At 46.5% G+C, this 22,866-nt stretch overlaps 1 protein-coding gene and 1 long non-coding RNA gene across 4 annotated transcripts in view; one reads left to right on the top strand and one right to left on the bottom strand.

The window, feature by feature from the left end:
- LOC118166062 (synaptotagmin-like protein 2) overlaps positions 1–15,291 on the top strand; it is a 33,846-nt gene extending 18,555 nt beyond the window's left edge. For all 3 annotated transcript variants that reach the window (XM_035324644.1, XM_035324643.1, XM_035324645.1), the window contains exons 5-17: positions 263–356; positions 847–940; positions 1,562–2,668; positions 3,999–4,097; positions 5,811–5,902; positions 6,298–6,399; positions 8,303–8,472; positions 9,329–9,431; positions 9,605–9,766; positions 10,039–10,117; positions 10,701–10,800; positions 11,963–12,168; positions 13,902–15,291. In XM_035324644.1, coding sequence (XP_035180535.1) covers positions 263–356; positions 847–940; positions 1,562–2,668; positions 3,999–4,097; positions 5,811–5,902; positions 6,298–6,399; positions 8,303–8,472; positions 9,329–9,431; positions 9,605–9,766; positions 10,039–10,117; positions 10,701–10,800; positions 11,963–12,168; positions 13,902–14,047 — 2,554 coding nt within the window. In that variant the 3' untranslated portion in view covers positions 14,048–15,291. The remainder of the gene's footprint in view (positions 1–262; positions 357–846; positions 941–1,561; positions 2,669–3,998; positions 4,098–5,810; positions 5,903–6,297; positions 6,400–8,302; positions 8,473–9,328; positions 9,432–9,604; positions 9,767–10,038; positions 10,118–10,700; positions 10,801–11,962; positions 12,169–13,901) is intronic.
- Positions 2,660–22,866, bottom strand: part of LOC118166069 — a 25,862-nt gene continuing 5,655 nt past the window's right edge. The window contains exons 2-3 of the long non-coding RNA XR_004750335.1: positions 14,463–14,468; positions 2,660–2,767 (exon numbers count right to left, since the gene is read on the bottom strand). This is a non-coding gene — a long non-coding RNA (uncharacterized LOC118166069). The remainder of the gene's footprint in view (positions 2,768–14,462; positions 14,469–22,866) is intronic.

The following is a 22,866-nucleotide window of genomic DNA, read 5'->3' on the forward strand; positions in this document are numbered from 1 at the left end:
ATATCCCGTACTATAGTTTTGCCCTGACTATTGATGGCATAATCATTCCTGGAGTTTCTGTATGCTCGATTAATCCAGTTATACCTCTGGCACCAGCTCCGGGTAGCCTCATATTGGACTGGGTTCTTAGCTAAAAGTGGCAAAGCAGCTGAGCAGAACAGACCCAATGCTGAAGACTGTCACATTGCCTGCTCAGCAGATGCCCGATCAAGTACATCCCTACCACTGATCTCCTTGCTCAGATGCTTCTCTTCTCCCACAGATCCAGCACACCCATTCTTGATGCTGCAGAAGAGCGTAAAATCTTCCCAAAACCGAAGCCGAGACTTTCTTTCCCTCTGTCTGCATCACACAAGGTAGTGTAGCCGCAGCCTCTGTGTTTGGATTGGTTATTCCTTGGATTTTCACAGTCTGTGTCTACTGACGAGGACTCCACAGACTGTATGCCCTGGTATCTGTGCTCAAATAAACATTTTTCCAGACTTACCAGTATATATAGGGGCTTATAAAAGATGGAGAGCAACTTTTTGCTTGGGCAAATAATGATAGTACAAGGGAGAGTGGTTTTAAACTAAAAGAGGGGAGATTTAGATGAGATGTTAGGAGGAAATTCTTCCCTCAGAGGGTGGTGAGGCACTGAACAGGCTGCCCAGAGAAGCTGTGGATGCCCCATCCCTGGAGGTGACCGGGCTGGATGGGGCCCTGAGCAACCTGATCTAGTGGGTGGCATCCCTGCCTATGGCAGGGGGTTGGAACCAGGTGATCTTTGAGGTCCCTTCCAACCCGAGCCGTTCTAGGATTCTGTAATTCTATGATAAACATTGACAGGGTTTGTCTTCCATTCAGAGATCCAGTATACATGATGTATCTTCCTCAGAGAGTGACACTGCAGCAAGTCCACTTGTGGCTACAACTGGCAGCTTACATTTGTCTAGAAAAGGTAAGGTTTTTGTTCAGCGAACCACTGGCTATTTCATTATTCAGAGTCAACACCGAGAAGCACATTGCTTTTCTTTGTGTACAAATGAATAACAAAGAGCATTTCTTATCTTTGTGTATAAGAATGGGCTGCCAACATTTGTGTGAAATATGCCCAAGGCAGCAGGAACCAAGAAAAAAGTCTCCGATGACTAAAATTTCTCCTGGCTGTCAGTATATTTTACACTGAGTGCTTGGCTAACAACTCCTTAACACACAGATCCAAGTTACCTTCTCTTTCTTCTCCTGCCTTGAATGTGTGGCGTATTTTTGGTACATAGCAAATAGCCAGTAGGAAAGCTGTCAAGCTAAAAGCAAAGCTGTGAAAAAATTACAACTCACAGCAACAATTTAGAGCTCAGTGGATTTTTTCCCTGTCCTGTTGCAGAAAGAAGAGCTGGCTTTTTCAGGGTTTTCTTTAGAGGGAAGGGGGTTTGCCGGACTCTCAAAATAGGGAAGAATTAGAAACATGTCGGTGGTTTCTGGAAACCCCTCCTGGCTTCCTTTTGACAAGCTGCAGCCCAGACCTTCCAGGTGAATAAGATGTGATGCAGTAGGTTGTGAGCTTCTGTTGTTGTTGTAGGTAACGGACGATCTCCACTGCCTGCCACGCTTTCAGAGGATGCTGCGCCTCAGCCCAGCTGTGCAGCTGGAGGAGAAGTTGTTGATGGGGCCAGTGGCACCACAGCAGGACCAAAAACTCCACCCGAAGAAACGTATGCTCCCAGCAAGATACCAGTTAAGAGGAAATCAAGCAGAACTCTCCCCAGGTCAGAGCAGTTCGTGAATCACCTGGGGCCAGCAGAGAACAGCGTGGCAAAGAGAGAGCTGCTGGAAGGGCCCAAATCACTGACTGCAGAGGGGGAAAGCAGCCAGTCTGTGAAGCACGGTGTAAACTATACAATCTCATCAATGAGTAATAAAGAGGAGGATATCGGCCTCGATCGGGAACACTTCAAGAACCTGAAGAATTTCTGGGAGAAGGGAGCAGACTCTGTGATGGTGGGAAGTACGCCGGAGGACTCGAGCTCGGGGGAGGCAGATGGCAGGCAGTTCAAGCTGTGCCGCTTGCTCTCCATGCAGTCAGCTCAAGGCCAGAACAGTGAAGAAAAACCCGGTGTCTTCACCAAAACAAGAGCCCCTCACAAAAGGACAATAACGTTGTCTTCCAGCGAGGAAGAACCAAGCTACGTGGCCCCTTCAAGGAAGGGCTCGGTTGCCTTCATTCCCAGATCCACGTACGCCAAGAGCAAAGGAGGCCTGGTTACAAGAAACAGCTCGCTGGGCGAAAGCAACGGGAAGCCGCCGGTGCCAGAGGAAGAGAAGGTGGCACAGCACAGCTCCAAGAAATCCAGATTGCCAGTGCGAGCGCCTTCCATCAAAATCGAGTCGCCTACCAAAGAAGTGTCTGGCAGCACGTCTGAAGCAGAGATGCCTGCCGACAAGTTCATTGTGGCAGAAGAACGCAAGTATGCAAACTGCCTGGCGAGCAGGGTGCAGATACTCATTGACCCTGCACTTACAGATGATGAGAAAGAGCAAAGAGCTGACTTGGGTACTCATGACAGCATGGAAATAAACGGAGAGCCAGCTGAGGAAAAAGCATGTGAGTCTTCAGACAAGCCAACAGGCAGAGCACCAGGCGGAGAGACAGAAGTTGTTCAGGGAACGGACTCAGCTGTTTACTCAGGTACCGAGGGCTGTAACTTGCACCCTGGGAAATCCCAACAGGGAGTCATCCCTACACCTGTTTTCTTCCCCAGCTTTTCTGTGTTTTGCACATTTTATTCTCTTGTGCATTTATCCTATATTAAAATTTGTGCAGAGTTAGCATGTGAGGAATGCGGTTAGCAAACAGCTCCAAAAACAACTGTTCTGTGTACTGCAGTGAAGTGTAAAAGTGGGCAGTGTGATATTCCCTTTCCTTCTCCCTACTGCCAGCCCTCATACCTTACCTGCAAGCACCTCAACTCAGGACAGCTCTTCATTTCTTTAGCCCTACCTACAGCAGGTCACAGGAACTTATTTTGCTAATTGGGAAGACTGTAAACATGTTTACTTGCCATGTAAATCCGCTACAACTTTCTTCAAGTGTGAGTCTGGAAGAATTCCCTGTGGTGGTTAAGATAAGTCTGACACAAACAGCAGAAATAAAACATGAAACAAAGTTTAATAAATACATTGGCCATTATCCTACTTGGGTATAGCTGCTGGCCAACAGTGTTTAAAGGACAGTTTGGGCCTTTTGGGAATCCACAGGTGAGTTTGCATCTTAAACTGCAGAGTGGACTGAACAAGGAGCCTGATCTTTCGGGGTTCTGATACCATATTCTCCATCACAGTGGTGTCAATAATACCAGCACTTTATCAGTCTCTTCCTCTGGGTTTGACAGGCTCTTGTAGTGACTGCTATTAATGGCAAAAGTTCGTGTTAATTGCAGTTCATTTTAAACCTGGGCTCTGCTTGCCCACATCTCTGCTCCCTGCCAAGCAAAAACTTACCTATGAAGAGAGATCTCCCTATCTCCCTTTTCCAAATTTTCAGTCCTCGTGTACCTGGGTAACACCTATTTGAGAGGATTTTCCATGGACTCATCTAATTTTGATCTATAACTGTGGCATTTCTGGGCTTATTTCCCTCCTTTTTTAACGTGTCCATGAAAATCCTCAGTTGCAGTTCAGCTAAACACAAACATTTCATTTCTATACCAAGTCATTGTTGTATTTCTCTTTTGTTTTTCATTATTATTACATTAATTTCGGGTTGATATTAGCAGATGGCTGTATTCCACTGGAAGCTCTTCACAAGTGCTGGTCTCTTTTGGGGCCTGGGTGAAGAGGTTTTTTCGAGGAGAGATGTTAAAGCTGATGATGTGAAGGTAGCCCTGTGTAATGTAACTGCAGTGTGCTATAAGCAGAGCTAACAAGCCAGGAGAGAAACACACATGCATGCTTGTTGACACACTGCCCGTTTGTTTTTATTTATTTACTGTGTTGATTTGGCTTTTCATATATTCCAGAGGAAGATGGAGATCGTTCTCCTGCTGCTCAGGCATTGGCCCGAGCAAATAACATCAATCTTGCAAAGAGCATGGTGAACATTTACACAACCACAGAGAGTGAGTAACATCTTTCTGCTTTTTGGTTTATGTTCCCTGAAGGCAATATATTATGCCTGAGTTCTGCATCCCCGGTGCTTCTGTGCTTGTGCTAGGCAAGAAAGATGACATATGGTTTCATCATCAAATTAGAGAGCTTATAGTGCCTAAAATTAAATTCAGAGCCAGGAAATTGCAGCTAGATTGATGGTATGTTACTCAGTGTGTTCAGCAAAAAAACTGTGAGGGCTTTAACGGGTTGGCAAGAGGATTGTACCCATCTATCCTCTTCTCCCCCTAAGTGCTGTGGGACCTGGGTTGCAGCCTGCTCAGTGGATTGATCGGCCTCTCCCCTCACCCAGAGCAGACCCAGTTTGCTGGCCTGATCTCCTCAGCTGCTGGCTGGGACACACTTTGTGGTGCCAGTTCCTCCTGGAGAAACCAAGAAAAGCTAAGGAGAAGGCAACCAAGAAAGCAGCAGCAAAGCTGAATTAGCCCATGGCCAAGAAACCTGGCTGTGCCAAGTGGCCCAAGAAAGCAGCAGCCGAGGGAGGGGGCCCAAAGGAAGGCAGCAGCAGCCTCGGTGGCCAAGACAAGCAGTAGAAATCCACGGAAGGTGAAAGCTGACAGGCCCAAGAGGGCAGCTAAGGGCTCGCTTAAAAGCAAAGCGGCAAGGCCAGGGCTGCCAGGACTGAGGTGGAAAGGTTGGGAAAGCAATGCTCAAGGAAGGGGAAAGCAGCTTAGAGGAAACAATAGGGCTCGTTTAAGGGAGCACGACCCGTGGTTATGGGACGGAGAGTCCCCTTCAGGCTGTCAAAAGCCGCCCGTGGATGGGGCGTGCTGCACTGCCCTGTCTGTGCGTGGCTGAACCACATTGTCCTGGAGCCCTGTGCCGAATGTGTGCCCTGTCAGATGTTTCAGCAACGTCTGTCACACAGCGCGGTGGCTCGGAGCTTCCAGTCCTGCTGTGCTGCTGTTCGGTGATGTGGTCTTCACGCAGGCAACCAAGATTTTAAACTTCTCCCATCACTGCTTATTTAGAGCCACAAACCTCATCCTAGGAATCCCTCTTCTATGGAGTTGCTCCTACTTGTTTCCAGTATAACCCTGCAGGGAGGGCTAAATTTAACACTTTACTCTTGGTTGGAGATAACAGTAAATGCCTTTGCTATCAGAGCAGCTTTTGGGCATTTTGAGCACTGAGTGGTGTCTCATAGAGGCTAATAGGCTTAGCAAGTGTGTTTGTGCATGTGTCACCTAAAAACAAGCCAGTTGTTTTGGGATGAAATTAGTCATCAAGGAAGTTATTGAGAAAAGGTAAAGATAGAACAAATAGGTTTATATCATTTACAAGATGCTATAAGATGGAAATGTGGTTTTTGTTTGTTTGTTTGTTTGTTTTGACAGGGATGCTTTTATTCTAAACGAAATCTATGCAGCTAGAGAATCTGGTAGCTACACATCTTTAAACTAATGAATGAACGGAATTATCCACTAGGGGGAGTTTGCACACTCCCACTCCAAATGAAAACACGCTGAAAATAGCTCTAGAGCGTTAGCTAGCAGTCTGTGTCCTGGGGAGGGCTCAGCTTCAATGGCCAGCAACAGAGATGGGGCAAGTGCCTCCCACAAGCTTTTCCTCCCTCCTTGTGCCTTTAACAAAAATGTGACTTTCTTGTAGTTTCCTGACTCTGACAATTTATCCTGATGCCATTTTTCTGTTTGTACTTACAGCATACAATAAACCTCATCTGATACCTCATCAGTTTCTTGAACCTGAAAGAGTCAAAGAGCTGAGCAGATCTTCTCCTCTCCTGTTGTCTGAGGTAGGATAGATACCATAAATGGCTGGAATAATGTTCACAGCATCCCTCAAATGGCAGTCAGGTTCATGAGAATCTTTTTCCAGGAGGCTGACAGTACTTGCTTTTGACCCTTCAATCTTGTTGAAGTTTTAATGTTTCCCTCTGCCTCAAACCACACTGTTACCTGCCCTTCGCAAGAGCCCTGGTGGTTGCATACAGATCTGCTTGGAGGCAGTTAATGATGACGTTTGCTGCCGGTCGGAGGCAATGCCTCTGGGGAGATTCCCTGCACTCTCCTCCGCTCTCCTAACCTGCTTGCTGCTTAATGGGACTCTGCTGAGCTATTGGTTTTTCTCTGTAGTGTTGCAAAGTGCTCATACGGCAGAGCTTAAAAATGCTTATTATTTTCTGAGCAGACAGAATCAGACACGGCTTCGGAAATCAGCTTCCAGTTTAGCAAGCACAAAAAGACGCCTAGCATTGGCAGCCACTCCTCCGACATGGCATCTGTCTCCTCGGTAGGTATTTAACGCATACGTCTCTCTAGAAAGGGTTTTTCCGTTGGATACGGTGACGCTGCATTTAGGCTGATACCGATGATGTGGCCTCCGGAGTATCCTGCTGTTTTCTGCATGGTACTTTATTAAAAGAATAGTGATGTTTAATTACTTACTTACTTGCACTAAAGAATTGTCTCCAGGTGCCATCTCAAATTAGGGAGCCACTGGGTCACTCTTAGACAAATTCAGAGTAAGCAATAGCCCCTGCTCCAAAGCGTGGATGTTCTGAAGCCTGGCAGCATGTGGGAGAGAGGGGTGGGCTGTCCCTAGGTGGGGAAGCGAGGCACACAGCTAGTAAGTGACTTGTTTGTGGTCCAGCTCTCAGAAAGCTGAGACTGCAGACTGGTGACCTCTGCAAGCTCCTCCTTCACTTTATTAGCAAATTAAAGGGAACTCAGAACTGAACAGCAGCAGTATGATTTAGAGATTTGCCATCCAAGGAGAGTTGACAAGAGCTGACCGTGTTTAGTTAGGCATTTTAAAAGGATTCCTTAGAGACCTGTAGACACAGTGTGTTCTGGGAGCTGCTTAAAAGTGCTTTAATTTGCTGTACTACTGGTACAGGTATCTCCAAAGTGTCCATGTGAGCTTAAAAGGAAAAAAAAGAAGCACAGCATGTAGGGAGAGGTCATGACTGTAGATAAATATGTTAAAAAACAAAACAAAACAAAACTGAATGAAATGAGTCTTTCTGTGGAGTCTGAGAGCTGTAAATGAGCCTTTTGTGTCCAAGTCACGTAGGTGTTCTTGAAGATCTCATTTAGGATTCTCTGTTGGATTTAATATCCTGACGGGATGATAAATGTAGCTCCAGGGACTGAGGGGAGATATTTAGCAGATTCTTGTAGGTTACCATAGAAAGAAATTGAGAAACAAAAGAAGTAGGGGTGACAGAGAAGAATTGGGTTAATTACTAGGAAAGTTTTTTTGATAAATGCTCAAGATTGTACCACAGAAGAGTGCCAAGAGGGTTAATTTTTTTGCTGGGCAAAATGCATTAGCTTTTATGTTATCCCATCAGTAATCATGAGTGATTGGCCTGATAGAAAATTCTCATCTTTCTGGGGCTGTGTTTTATTTCTGTTTCATAACTTTCTACCAGTGAAGGACTGAAAGCCTTGGAAAACAGAAAATCAAGGCCTGTTGGCAAATGCAGGAAAAGCAAGAGACTCTTTGGTGCCTAGTTCCTGGTTTATACCTGCAGAAACCTCTTTTTCCTGTGCATTTGTGGCAAGTAGATTCCCACAAACTGTCTTTGGTGGGACAGTGGCTCTTCAGGACGGGTTATTTCTGTCTCTGTTTTGCACAGCTCTCTGCACTTTGTGAACAAGCAGCAAGTTAGTATTATTTTTTCCTATATTTCTAGTCTGATATGGTTCTTAGTAGCCTATTTTTAAAATTGAATGACAATTAGGTGACTGTATCTACCAGAAATAATGAATTTATATGAAGATAGTTCAAGTTATCTCAGTATATTTATTTCTTAGTGATGAGACTGCGTCAGGAAAGCAGCTGTTTGTAGGGTTAGCATAGGGAAAGGGAAATTACCTGTGTGCTCCCACAAGTAATATTTGGCTCTATTTCCCAAGGGTTTGGGATTTAGAGGTGAAAATCTTCTGTGTTCAGTGGACATTTGGGAGAACAGTGCTTCTTAGTGCTGGTCAGGGACAGCAGATCCTTGTGAGACCTTTGTTCAGATCCCCAAACCCTTGTGTGAGCACAGCTGCAGACATGTCAAGGACTCAGTCCTACTCAAGGGCAGAGATAACGGATTATTTCTCTGGCAGTGCACATCTTGGTGCAGAACCAAGTCTGAAGAGTGCCTGTTTCAGTGGCACTGACCTTGTTCTCCACCTGGCAGGTGAGTGGCAGTGTGCTCAGTGTGTACAGTGGCGATTTTGGGAGTGTGGATGCCCAAGGTACTGTGGAGTTTGCACTAGATTATGACGAGAAGAACCGGGAGTTCCAGGTTCATGTGTCCCAGTGCAAGGACCTGGCTGTCGTGGATGAGAAGAAAGGCAGATCTGACCCGTGAGTGATGCTTCCCTCTGGTGCTTCATGGCTTTTCTGGTGCTGAATTTTGTGTTCTAGAGAATTTACTTTTTTTTTTCTTATGAATTTTCTTTTCAAATGCCATAATTTCCTCTAGAATTCTGTTGTGTGTTTACTGCTGGGTCTTTCCTAGCTGATGGTTCTGGAGCCATTGACATCGGTAAATATGTTGTCATAGACTTAGTTTTGAATAGGATTGAGAAGGCTTTGGTCACTACAAGGACAATTCCTGTTACCACTGAAATATGTTCTACATGTCTCCATGTGAACCTTGGCCTCTCTGTGGTGAACACACATCGGTAATAACCACTGATGTAGACACATGTTTATAGGGGAAGAACGTCTGAAAAGAAGTGCCATTAGAGGACACACTGGTGATTGAACAAAGGCTAGTGAATCTGTTTAAGAGATGACAAAAAAAAACCTTGGATTTGACCCTTGAAATGGAGAGATTTATAATCAAGCTCCTAGAGACATTCTACCTCTTCTCTCTAATTTCACCCTGATGTTGAACACACAGAAATGCTGTAGTTTTGGGCATTTCAGAAAATGGATATACAGCCTTGCTGGCTTCCCATGCTGCCTGGAGAGCTGCTTGTTCTGAATGTTGGTGGCATCCACCCATCCCCAGTGCAATTTATAACTTCAAGTGCAAGCCAAGTTAATATCCTATCAGGTCTCTTAATTAGTTTTACCTCCAAAGAATCAACTCCAGGTCTTTTTTTTTCCCCATAAATCCCATGTCACCATCCAGAAGTCCTGACTGCTTATCAGAGCATGGCAATACTGAACAGTAGCCAGCTGATTTATTTTATTTTATTTTTTCCTTTTCCAGGTATGTTAAAACTTACTTGCTCCCAGACAAAGCTAGAATGGGTAAGAGGAAAACCTCAGTGAAGAAAAGGACAGTGAATCCCATTTACAATGAGGTGTTACGGGTAAGAACACACACCTGCTCTGAAAACCTGTGTGGTACTAGGGCAGGTCTGGAAGGAGCCTGCCTTCTTGGCTGGGCTCCTTCACCTGCCTCTTGCTGCACTGCTCTCTCCTTGGGTTGTGAGAGAAACTGGAGAAAGAAGTTGAGCAACCTGACTTCTCTTTCTTCCTCTAGTACAAAATAGAGAAAATGGTATTGCTTATCCAAAAATTAAACCTCTCTGTTTGGCACAATGACCCACTGGGACGTAACAGTTTCTTGGGAGAGATTGAAATAGACTTGGCCAGCTGGGACTGGAGCAACAGGAAACTCAACTGGTACCCGCTGAAGCCCCGGGTAAGTGCAGCTCAGCTCCAATCCTGCTTCCCAGCCCAACCCCGGAGCCTTTAGGAGTGGCAGAAGTCCTTCCTGGCAACCTTGCTCTGAATCCTCAGGCTTTTGGTTCTGAGGGACTGAGTATGAGAGCAAAGCCACAAAGTAAGGAGCTGTCCCAGCCATGCAAAAGCAGAGTTTGTCCATTTGTGCCCCTGCATTAAACTGAAAAGCTGCTTGCCCTGCTATGTGAACAAAAGCCCTTTCTTACTCAGTCATAACTCCTTCTGTTTCAGAGCCTTTCTGCTGTTAATGGTGTGGATCACCGAGGAGTGATGAATTTGTCTATTAAGTACGTCCCTCCAGGAAGTCTAGGTAAAATTCATTTCATACATTAAGAAGCATTGCCTGCATGTTGGCGTGCAGCTCGCAATGCCTCACTTGTATATGGGCTTGTTAAAGAGTAACGTCATTAGAGCAAGATCTTAGAGATCGGGGGCAACCGCCAGTGCTTGATAGTGCCACCTGCAGACTACATCTGCTTTTCACATCTGGATTTAGGGGGAAACTGGGCAAACGGAGGGAGGGTTCAACAAACTTAAACTCACCAGCTGTTACGGACACTGTGAGCACTCTCGGGTGCTGTGATGCTGTAGCAGCAACACATAGCCCCTTACTGTGGGGCAGGTAGGAGGTCAGGTTTGCCCAGCAGAGCCTTTTCCTTTCCTGCTTCAAAGCAGCACTGGCAGGTTATGTCAAGGACTGGCAGTCCTCTGCAGCTGCACAGGGCTGCAAGTAATGCTGTGGCACCCAGGCAGAGGAATGCGGAGCTCCTAGGGACTGAGTCTGCAGAGAGGCCACGTCGCTGCTCCCTCAGGTCCCTGGAGAGGACGCCTGTTTTCTTACTAGCTATTGCAGGAACTGACACCAGAGTTTTTTCTCTTTTCCTAAATGGCAGGTCCCAAGAATCCTCCCTCTGGTGAAGTTCACATTTGGGTCAAAGATGTCAAGGACCTGCTGCAGTTGCGTCCTTCTGGAGTTGACTCCTTTGTGAAATGGTAAGTGCCTGAGCACGGTCTTGGCTTAGATGCTGGGTCTGTGCCTCCATGGAGCAGTATGTTTTCTTCTCTTTTCTCAGGGTCACTTACCTGCGTTTCCATACTGTAAAGCTTTGTGTAGGAGAGAATTGCCCTTGTTACTCTCCTGTGGCCATATTAGAAAAAACATTGCTGTGGTAAAGCTCTGTCTGTGACTCACTCCGCCTCAGTAATGCCTGAGTGAAAGGAAGATGGGGGGGGGGGGCTGTACCTTGCTTCGGTGTTTTCACATGAAGTTGTGAATTTCAAAGTGATACGGACTTGCACGCAACGTTTGGGAATGTGTTAGGGACTTGCCAGAACTGACATACATGCAGTTGGATCCTGCTTTGATCTTGTCCAGAATTCAGTGTGTGCATGTGTTCTGCAGCCTGCAACATCAGTACTGCCTGTTATATGGCTGGAGGTGCTATAAATACTTCAAAAAATTAAAAATAACTCCGATTTTTAAGATTTTCTGGCTCTTTGAAGTCCTCGCTATATTTTTGTATGTTTTAATAGAGTATTCCTGCAAAAATGTTTGTTGCTCAGGAAGCTTAACAGTCTGTTTTGAAATGATCTTTTGGGCATTTGTTTGATGAATATTTATGAGAACAAATATGTGAAAATAATATCCATTTTTAAAATGTAAAGTGTTACTTTGAAAAAAAATGCCTAAAGCAGGAAATTTTAAAGTAAGCACCCTTCCTTCCTAAAAATGTTTGCTTTAAAATTGATTTTCTTGGGGAAAAAAAAAAAAAAAGTAGCCCAGGGATTATCAGAGAATCGTAGTATGGTTTGGGTTGGAAGGGACCTTAAAGCTCGCCTGATTCCACCCCCCCTGCAATGGGCAGGGACACTTTCCACTAGACCAGGTTGCTCAAAGCCCCATACAACCTGGCCTTAAACACTTCCAGGGATGGGACATCCACAACTTCTCTGGGCAATCTGTTCCAGTGCCTCACCACCCTCAAAGCAAATTAGAAACATTTCTCATTAAATCTATAGAGATTTCGTAGTTTGAGATCCAATTCCTCCTTTCTCCAGGCCTGAGCCTTGTTTAGACCTAGGAAGTTTGTCGGAACAACTCAAACCTCATGTGATGTTCTATATACTACACGCTGTCCTTTTTCTTCTCTCAAAGCTACGTGCTTCCAGACACGAGTAAGAAGAGTTACCAAAAGACCCGAGTCATCAAAAGAGACACAAACCCTATTTTCAATCACACTATTGTGTATGATGGCTTTCATACAGAGGATTTAAAGGATGCATGCGTTGAGCTGACTGTGTGGGATCATGAAAAACTAACCAACCATTTCCTTGGAGGAATCAGGCTGGGCCTTGGGACGGGTAAGTGATTTCCGTTACGTTAAGTGAATACTTTTACTCTATTGCTGAGCCACGAGGTGTAATGGGAAGTTGCAGGAAAATTCCTGTTGGTGAGAAACCAGGTACAGGGAATCTCAGTAACTGGTGAGGGTCTCAGTACTTGCACTGTGTCGGGGGTATAGGGGGGCCTGGTACTGTGACAGAAACCCTCTGTGCCCACATTTCCTACCAACATCAGCTCTGAGGCTCACCAAAACTCAAGAATCAACTTGAGTCCAGCAGAAACCAGGCTGCATTACAAATCAGGATTAGATTGCTGCTCCTCCCAGTGAAGAGTGCTCAGAGCTGAAGACAAAGAAATTGAATGCCGTGTGAGACAGCACCACCTGGTGACTCCATCGTCACCTCCTCCCTTGAAATGCTTTAGTAAGAGCAGTAACTAATAGTTGAAAAACAGGGCTAGATGCGGTAGTTGCTCTGGTCTCAGTCATTACTGAGAGAACACCAGCATTGATTAAAGCACAAATTGAAAGAAATTGAGTTGTTCAGGTGTAGACTGAGGTGTTGTTTGATTGTTTTTCTTTTGATTTTATTAATTTAGATGATGAATTGCTAAAAGACAACAGCAGAGGTGCCGTTTGCTACACTGGGAGACAGTTGCTGTCTCCGGGATTTTATGGCATGAGTTTCCAGTTGAAAGAAGGACTTAAACCTGTGGTTAGCTGGACGTGTTTTACTTCATTGGGGTTACTCACCCTTGAAGATAGGAAAAATCCAATATTTTTAAGCCTAAATTGGAAAAAACAGATGGGACTATCTCCCATCATCAAGTCCATCATGGAGGTTTTGTCCCTCCAACCATCCTATCCCAGCTTTCAGTGTACCCCCATAGCTAGGCTTTGATGGATAGCGTGTTCATCTTTGTATTTTGGCAAGTGGGAGATCTAAGGGTTTATAAACAACGTATACTTACTGTGAAGCAAGAGGAGTCTCTGAGAGATGAAAGACAAACAGAAGATGTCAGAGCTTTCTAATAAAGAGTCACTGTCCCTTGAGGGTATCAGGAGGAGGCTTATTATTGTAGCTGGAAGGTCTGCCTTGCAGGTGCATTTGTTTATTGGTTTTGCTTGTGTGTTCTCTGTTTTCACTCTCAAGCATGTCACCAGAAGGGTTGTGAATTATCTGGTGGGAAGTGGCAACAAAAATAAGTTCATAAACAAGATGTAAAAACACCAACCCTAAGAGTAGCTGTGATCCAAATTTAGACCTTTATCTAGTTGGCAAGCAGTTGGCATGTGAAATTTGGTTGAATAAATCAACTTGGAATTAATGTACACACTTTTACACTATCATATATTCCTATAAAAACAAAGTGTAGAGCAAGAGAATTTTGATGAATATCCTCCACCCCCCATCCATAGCAAGATCAAGGGGAAGACCAAGCCTTGTAGAACTTCTTTACCATTCTGAAAGATGCAATATAGGGCTTGAGCCCAATATTATTTTCCTTGGCAGGTTATATTTAGGGTTCTTGTGTTTTGGGGCTTTTACAGTGACTTTATTCTGAACTCTGGTGTAAAATGGAGATCATTAGCAGAACAGAAGGTGCTTACAGTGGAACTTGGTGAGAGGAAGTCAGCATCTTTTAGGTTAAGACCCTACCTGCAGCAGTTACATCCCATTGAGTATTTTTTGCATGGAGTAGAACTTCCTCAGGCAGCTCCCAACGCTGTTGTCTCCTCCTTTTTCTTCAGGTTTGAGCTATGGCATCTCTGTGGACTGGATGGACTCCACGCAAGAGGAGGTGGCCTTTTGGCAGGAGATGATGTCTGCTACCAATGAATGGATTGAGGGGTTGCTGCCACTGCGTTCACTGGCAGGGAGGAAAAAACTGAAATAACCTACTGTATGTTCTAGAGAAAGGCTGAACACATTTGTTAGAATTAGGAAACTTCCTGCCCTGAGGTGATCGAGACCATGGGGCCGGCAGGTGTCACTTTAATGAGGCAATTGATGGCCAGCACTTTGGAAGCATTAAACGTAAAGTACTAAATCCCTGACAGAGGCGTTGGGAGGTGCCTGACGCTACACTTGATTTTGACCAAGAAGAAACTTTGTTTGCCATTTTGTTTAATCATTTATATTCAGTGTATGTGAATTCCATTAAGCTCTGGGAACACTGTCAGGGAAGAGGAGGTATAGATATTTTATTTTTTTTACCGTTTCTTGTGCTGTTGTTTTTTTTCCTGTGCAGAGATGTAGTTTTCCTAAAGCAGCAGCGTGGAATTACTCATATTTCCCTGCAAGTGGTACACTTTGTACTTGATGTAGAATCGCTCCAAGTCACCAGCCAGCAGAGAATGAGAGCTTTGCGTTTGTCGCTGGTGATAACACATCTGTAATGTGAGGGAAATTGAGATCCAAGGTGAATCCAAAGAAAGAGAGGACTATTTGAAGCAGAAAATGAAGCAGCCTGAGGAGGATAACAATGAGGAATTCAATGCATTATTTATTTTTTTTTCTGCTTTAAAATGAAAGAGAGAAGAGATGATCCTGCAGCTAGTGGGATTTTGCGACCAGGAGCTGCTTTCCTAGCTGTCCCACAGGCTTCCTCAGTGACCTCAGGCAAGTTACTCTATTAAAAGACAATTCCAGTGCAATATAAACTGAAGTGCTCGTCCAAATGTAAAATATGGTTACATTGCTGATGGACCCAATAGCATCTTTGAAATACCTTGTGTGCAAAACATTTCAATACAAAATAATGATGTAGAAAACAGTCTCGTGTTAGCCTGGCACAGTGGGTCAGGAAGGAAAGGTCAGAACCGCTGTGGAATTCAGTAGGTCTTGGCTGGGAGAGGCAAGCAGGGAGTGAACGAAGACAAAGGGTAGCTGCAGAGCTGAGGCCTGGGGCGATCTCCTGCCTCTGCATATCCTGCTGCCCTTCTCATCTACCTTTCACCTGATGCCTCAGCCTCTTGTTCGGAGCTGGAGTCACCTCCCTGCCAATAGCTTGCAAGAACTTTGCGTCTGGCGCATTAGCAGCAGCCGAGGGGCATTACGAATGCATTTTGAAATGCAGCTGTGTAATTTTTACTTGGATGTACATATTGTGATTAAACTGAATGGTTTTCTTTAGTCGTCCGCTGGTCTCCTTGTACCTATCTTTAGTGTGGTCTGCGCAATGAAATAGCAAGCAAAAGAGGTGTTATATTTTGTCATGTCAAAAAGAACCCAAGGGCAAGTGAACTGTTGTGGAGAAATATTTTTTGCAGCTATCCCGTCTTAGATTCTGGTTCTGTGAATATTTTGATATTTGTCTTTAATGTATTGATTTTATTTTTAAATTCAAATAGGATTCATTTTCAGCTTAACAAAGATGGTTCTAAATAAATGAAAGAAAACAAGGATGGTTGAAATGACAAGACTTCTTCATGAAATGAAGACATCTGGGAGATAACCAGCAGCTTTTGTGGGAAAAAAAATATGGTTCTGCAATTAGAAAAATATAAAACTTGAAAATGTACCGGTTACAGTAATGAAAGCACTAACAGAAAGTCCGTACAGCAACAGAATTAATTAATGACTAGCCTAATGAAGGACCTCATATATATATATATATATATATATATATGCATATACATAGCATGTCAACCCAAAGATACTTTGTATGGGCTCCAGTCTGGCATAATTTGTTCACCAAGGTTTGGTCATTTATTACCTTTGTGGGATAAAACAGCAATTTTGGGCCAAAGGTAAGAGTTTTTAAATGATTAGCTTTACCTGTTTAGGTGCTGAACATGTGAATATTGATGCATACATATGACTTAATTTCAACGAGGGGGCCTGCTTGTTGGAGCGGATGGCTTGGTGCAATGGAGTTACCTGCAGGACTGCTGCTCTCACCCCAAACTCTTCCTCGTCCTGCAGCCTGCCTCCCAGGGAGATTTCTGCTGTGGCTGCAAATGTGGTCATTAATACCGGGGGCTTCGGCTCAGGCAGGTCCAGATCTCTCTCCGGAGGCTCCTCCGACTGCTCTGCATTGCAAAAATGGAGTCATCTCGCCTGCTCCTCCTCACGTGCAGTATTAGCAAGCGCGGTTGTGGCAATGTTGCCAGCACTGCTGTTTACAGAAATGGAGCTGGAAGTGTTTTGTGTTTCAGAACATTAGCATCTCTTTCACTCATGGTGGTAATAAAGGGAGAAAAAGGGTGTCAGTGGGCCACTTTCATCCCAGAGTAGTTGCTTTATGAACTTGGCTCAGAACTGTGAACAAACTACTTCTGTATTCAGATTTCATTGAGGGTTTTTGTTAATCTTTCGCTAGCTTGTTTATTTAAATTAAGCCCTGCTTAACTTAAGGAGCTTTCTTTGGCATTTAATGGTTTATCAGAGTAAAAGATTACACTGCCAAACCGCATACACGTCTGTAACACAGCTGAATCTGAGGGAGTAAAATTTGCCGTGTCATATCCGTTTCACTTACTATGCAGAAAGCACTTTATCAGGAGAAAAATAAAATAAAATCAAGCACTTTTATTGTCAGGGACATGTGCAGGAGTGGAGGAGCTTGTGAATATAAGGGCAATAGCCTGTTTGTACGTGGCTTTCTGCCTGTATTTACTAGTTCATTGCAGAATAGGTTCAGCAAAGTTTCATAAGAAGGCAAGACTCAATGCTTATAGTAAATGTGTTTTAAGACTCATTTCCCTGAACATGAGTGTGCAGGCACCAGCAGGAATCTGTGCTGATGCCAGCATCTAAGTCATGGTGCCACGTCCTGCAGTCAGAAGTAACCCCAAGGAGTGAGGAGGCTGAAAGGTTGCAGACTGGTCCCCTTAGGCACTGTCTGCTGAAAATAAAAGTCTGTGACTACAGTAGAGGTGGGCAACTGCTTTCCATAAATGTTCTGCATCTGAGAGTAAATGTGCTGCTTATGAGCTTACGCCTTATCTATAAAACTTTTTCTTGGAGATCTTTACAAGCAAGAAAATGAGAGAAGGCAAGACTCTGGGAGTATTTCTGCCTACTCAGGCAAATGTAGTATGTGGCCTACGTCCATTCGAAACTGTTCATGTTACAGGTATCAAAAACTATCCAAAAATAGTTCAGAAACTATAGAAGGGAAAGAAAGAATTGCTGAATCTTGAACAATATCCTGTGAATGAGTGTCTCAGAGGAGATGGGAAATAAGTGGTTGAATTAATTATCCATTACTAAATATTTGCTCAGCTTTATCCTTCACCAAGGCAGGAAAAAATAAGTTGAACTATTGTGGTGATTCGAGGAAGAAATGATGCTGGCTAAATGAACCCATGTGATAATATCTATTGGAATACGAAATGCTGTATTTCTGAAAGCTTGTTAACTCAGAAATGTATCAAATAGACCAGAGAAAACTGAATAAATAAACACACTTTGGTTCCTGATAAGAGCATGCATATTCAGCACCAGGTTGGTTGGTCGGTTTTGTACTTGCTGTAGCTTTCACAGCTGGATCCTTTTTTTTTTTCACCTGCATATTTTGCACCCCTCAAGTGTCCTAGTTGTCTGCTGTTGTTGTTAAAACAGATGCCCAGGAGATGTCCTTCGGTGTTGCTGTGATTTTCAGAAGACATTGGGAAACTCACTGTAAAGCACCCTGCAAAAGCGCGTTTGCAAAGATGCCATAAGGTATGTGTTGCTGGAACCGTGCTGCTGTCTCAGCAGTGCTGCTGCTGCACAAGATCTTACTGACGTGTGGGAAGTTCCCAAGATAGAAATCCCTTCCCATGGGATCTGCCAGGAGGATCAGCCACTTCTTCCCAGGGGGTGCACTTTTCTGGGAGGCTCCTCATTCTGGCGGCTCTGCCACAAGGCGCAGCTGTCCCACGGAGGGTCTGGGTGGAGTCTGTGGGGCTCTTGAGTGTGTTTGGTACTGCAGTGCCAGCTCCCGCTCTGTTGTGAGCAGAAGAGGGCTGATTTGTGATGAGGTTTCGAGCAAGAGCAGGTGACTGACATGGGGGTGCCCAGTCCTACCTCCGGGGCTTTTGCCAGCTTCTCCCCCCCTTCTGAATGTCTTGGTCTGGAGGGTGCTGGGCCAGCTCAGAATGGTGCAAAACTGAGCATCAGCCTCCAGGAGGGCCATGGAGAACTCGCTGTTAATGGCATGGGGAGCTGGAAATGTCACCACCAGGAGACCTATGGGAGTTCAGCAGCCCTAGACCAACCTCCCTTTTATTTTGCATTAATTTCCCTGTCAATCCACAGAAATTCCTCACGTCAGGGAGTAAAATCTGAATGAAGTTAGGTGAAGATGTTAGCAGGCACAGCATCATCCTAGCAGGAGTGGAAAAACGCTAGTGGGAGCAGGGGCACAGCTTGCAAGGTTTGCTGGTCATACCAGGTTTGTGCCAGGGGACGCCAGCGGGCAGTCCTGCTGGAGATGGGCTGGCAGTTGTGGCGTGCTTAGGCAGGCAGATATTTGCTTTCTAAAATGCTGTAAAATCATATTATGGCTGGACTTGCTCTGGGCTGTGGCAATCCAGCCTCCATTGTGGACCACAGTTAGCTAAACCAGCCCTGCTTTGATAGAACGCCCGAGGAGGAAAGGAAGGAGGCCTGAGGATGAGGGCAGTTCCCTGCTGCTCAGTTTTCAGATTTTTTGCCAGGGCTGCAGTCAGGATTTAATGAATCACTTGGTGGCCTTTGCTATACACAATGCAAAATGTGTAACACCACAAAGCCACAGTCCTACCCCCTGCACTGCCTGAAAGACCCCTACAATTAGTCTTCAGTAAGCTTTGCAGTTTCTGATTTAATAAATAAATAAATAAATAAATAAATAGGCTTGGGTTTGGAGGCATGGAGCAGTGCAAAGACAAGTATGCTTTGCCGTTTCTTACTGTACAGAGCTGCCTGTGCTGTCATTAAACTTGAGGTGCTACCGGTAGGAACCGAAATCAGATTTCATGCATCTAACAACCTGTAACGCCACCCCGCTAGTTGCAAACAATCCCAAGTAGCTCTTGAGCTGTAAGCAAGCAGCCTGGGCACTGGGCTCAGAGGGGAAGCTAGGGAGCTGTGTTCTGGTAATGTCAGTAGCTCAGACACCCACTCTGTAGGAAGAAAAATCACAATAACCTCTCCTCCTCTCCTCCTCTCTCTCCCACTCACCATTACTAATTTATCATGATTGTAATGGCTTCTATTTGCTCTAAGCAGATCCTGTTCCCTTCCTAGGAAGACCTGAACAGCTACAGGGACATAATATTCCCGGCGGAGGATCTGTTTTTGGATTCAGCCAGACTCAGGCAGACTTAATGATCTTTAGATGGGAGCCCCCCTTTTCGACTAGCCCACCCATGCCCATTTTAATGTGACTGCAATCTGAAATAGGACACTGGGAACTGCATCTGGAGTAACCCATCCCATGGTAATGGGCTGACTTTTAATTTATTCTACCAGGGAAACCTTCTGAAAATGTTTTACGTCTCTTCAGAAACCCAGCCAACGCTCGCTCCTTGCACAAGCTGCTGGTGCTGGAGGCTGAGTCCTGTGTGCCCCTCTCTGTTTTTTTCACAGCACTCAGCCTGCATCTGCTCGACTGCTTCTGGTGTGATCCCACCTGCTGCTCTGCCACAGAACTCGACCAGTGCAGCAGGCCCCTCAGCCCAGCCAAGGGACAGAGGCATCATCCTGTGTCTCCTGGTGATCAGCCCTGCCTGTGCTTTCCCCAGGCTGCTGCTGTTGGATTTAGGGCTGTCACCTCGTCACAAAGTCCTGAATTATGCTCCCAGTGCCTGCTGTCAGCATGGCTGTCAGTTCCTAAGCACCGTGTAGTGCCCTTGGCTTTACACTTGTCTGCACCACCCGGACTAACTGTGAGCATCCGATAAATAAGAAACATTAATTTGCTTAGTACCTTCCCTCTGCCCCGGGTTTTACAGGGCCCACAGCAGCTAGCAGGTCAGGGGTGCCATCACGTCCCTGACAGTGGTGCCATCTGTCTCGGTGTCACATCTCCTGGGCATGCCTAATTTACCAGGGCTGTTTGTTTGGAACTAGCTAATAAATTGCTTGCTACCTGGTGTGAGCCAGCCCCGCTGTGACCTGTAACTCTCACTAAGTGCTGGTCTGGCCTGTTTGGTGTTGTACGCTCCCGGGGCTCCCCTTGGGTGCAGTTTATCTCATTGGTGCTGAGCGGGGCTGGGAGATAAAACCCCCGAGGACCAGGGGACGTCCGCCTGTGCTTTTGGGCGCCTCGCTCACGCACTGCCCCTTGCAGGGTGGGCGCAGGCGGGGGCTGTCCTGCACGGCTCCCGTGCAGGCAGCCCCGCAGCGAGGGACAGCTGATTGATTGTGTGTTTTGTAACCTTGGAAACTGAAAGGGCATTAAAATTGCATGGTGTGTGCCGTGCTGAGGCACTCTCCTCCTCGCAGTGCTGCCGGCTTGGAGACAGCTTCGATCTCCAGCTGACAACCGAGAGGTACAAAGGGCACCGGCAGGTTTTGGAGAAAGACTGAACTACAACCAAACGGCAAAATATTCAGAGGGAAGGACCTGTGGGTGGCAGTGCTGGAGTCCTGGGGCAGGGTCTGACTTTCAGCCATCCCACCAGCGTGGGGCCAGACGTGCCCTCCCCGTGCTGTGGTTGCTTCGGGCAGCTTTCCCCTAACACTAGTGGCACTCACCATCCTGTCCCTGCCAATAAACCGACTTTTCCATCAAATCTAGGTTACGCTCCGTTCCAGACACCAGATTTTTCCATTTTCTAAAATGGTGCCAGAACAAGGGCTGTCCCAGGGTCCCATTTGCTCCTACCTGCCCCATTGCTGCTAATTAACCTCATGGCTGCCTGGTCACGCAGCGCGTGTTCATCTATATGCGTGTGGTAGAGGAGATGGAAATACCGCCTGCGTCATGGGATCCTGTGGGTTTATTTGCTGGGAAAACGGGTCCCTCATGCTCCGGGAGTGCCAAGGTTTTTCCTCTAGATCCTACTGGGATCCAGATCTGCTGGGCACCATCCCACCCATCTGTGCCCTCCTTGGCTCCTCGTAGCCTGGGGAAGCTCAGGGTGCTTCAGCTGCTCCCCGTCAGGGCTCACGCTGCAGCAGCCACCCACAGGTGAGCCCAGGGTCCCCCAGGACACCCTGTTTGGGTGGGTGTCCCCTCCTGGGCTCCCCTCCTGGGCTCCCCTCCTGGGCTCCCCTCCTGGGCTCCCTTCCTGCCACCAGAAACTGCCCAAAACCAGCTGCCGGATCTGAAGAGAAACCGCACTGAAACCTGTCAGAGAAACGGACCGGGGGGATGGTGAGCATGTGGGGAGGAGGAGCGAAAGGAAAAGGGTTCGGCGAAACCACAATTTGTTGTGGGCTTGAAGTAATGGGCATCAAACGCTCAGAAATCATACAGCTAAATGCAACAGATCCCCACAAAGCTGTGCTGGCAGTGAGTCACTGGTTAATGTACTGGTAACTTGGATTTATAGGTTTAATATTTTTTCCGTTGCTGTGCAGATTGCTTCATCAGTTTTCTTTCTGTCCTAAGGTACTGTAAAATAGGATCTTTTGGGTTGGTTGTTTTTTAATAAACGTACCATATTTCAAGGAAAACGTTCCTTGCCATTTTTCCCCAAGCCTTGAAGTGGTCTCTCTGATGTCCTCGTCCAATTTGCAAGCTGGCTAACTAGCTCATACCTATCTAAATGCCCTTTTTTGAGGATTAAAGTATAACAGTCACTGCGAATGCGTTTATTTCAATAGTGGTCATGCAGGCAGGGCTCTTTAATGAAATCAGTTTATTAAAAAACATGTTTCCTAAATAACAGTAATAAAAAAGTTTGATGCTTATTTAACCTAATACACGCAATATAGTCAAGATTTATAATAATTTTGTGTGATCGTTTTCCCTTCCAGAGACCACAGCCCTGCTTTGGAAGTGCCGGAGGAGCTCGAGCTGAGCCGTACCCCGCGAGCATGGCAGCACTGCTGCTCGGGACGCGCCATGGGCTGCCTCCGGCCGAGATCTTTAAGGCTGAGGTACATCTGGGGCGTTGAAGCTGAGGGGTGTGTGGGGATGCGTGGAAATGCTGCGTGATGGCAGACAGCGCTAAGGGTGCTGCGGTCGGGCTCCCGAGCAGCGTGCCTCGCCTCTGCGCAGGCCTGGGCACGGCTGAACAGAGCGAGGGAAAATGGATTTAAGATTTGCGGTGTTGGGGTATTTAATTTCCAGCTGTTTTCATTTTTGAGACTCTGTGTGCATCACATATAAACACATACGCATGCAGAGACGTGCGTGCTGCGTTTCGTCAGATCGTTAGTCACACACCTCGCTTCCCCACGAGCCGCGGGGACCCGACACCTCTGAAACCGAGGGGAAGGTCTGAAACGCGTAGAGGCGCCGCGCGCCCCGCTCCGCTCCCCTCACGCTTTGGGAAGAGCTCGGACGAAGCAGCCTCGGCCCTGCGCTCCCCCTTCATTCGGGGCCCGCCTGGACCGCTGCGCCCCTCAGCCACCGGGGCTCCCCTCAGCGCGGGCTCCCCCTCCAGCCCCGGGTCCCCTCAGCGCTGCCCCCCCCGGCCCCACGCCCCCCCGGCCTCCCCTCACGGTCCCGCCCCGCTCCGCCCCCGCCCGGCTCCCGCGGCGGCGGCGGCGGCGGCGGCGGCGGCGGTCCGGGGCTGGCGGCTCCTCCCGGCAGTGCGCTGCGGCGCGGCCGCCATTACAGCGCGCCTCGGC

This window comes from Oxyura jamaicensis, chromosome 4, assembly GCF_011077185.1.
Source record: "Oxyura jamaicensis isolate SHBP4307 breed ruddy duck chromosome 4, BPBGC_Ojam_1.0, whole genome shotgun sequence".
Lineage (NCBI taxonomy): Eukaryota > Metazoa > Chordata > Aves > Anseriformes > Anatidae > Oxyura > Oxyura jamaicensis.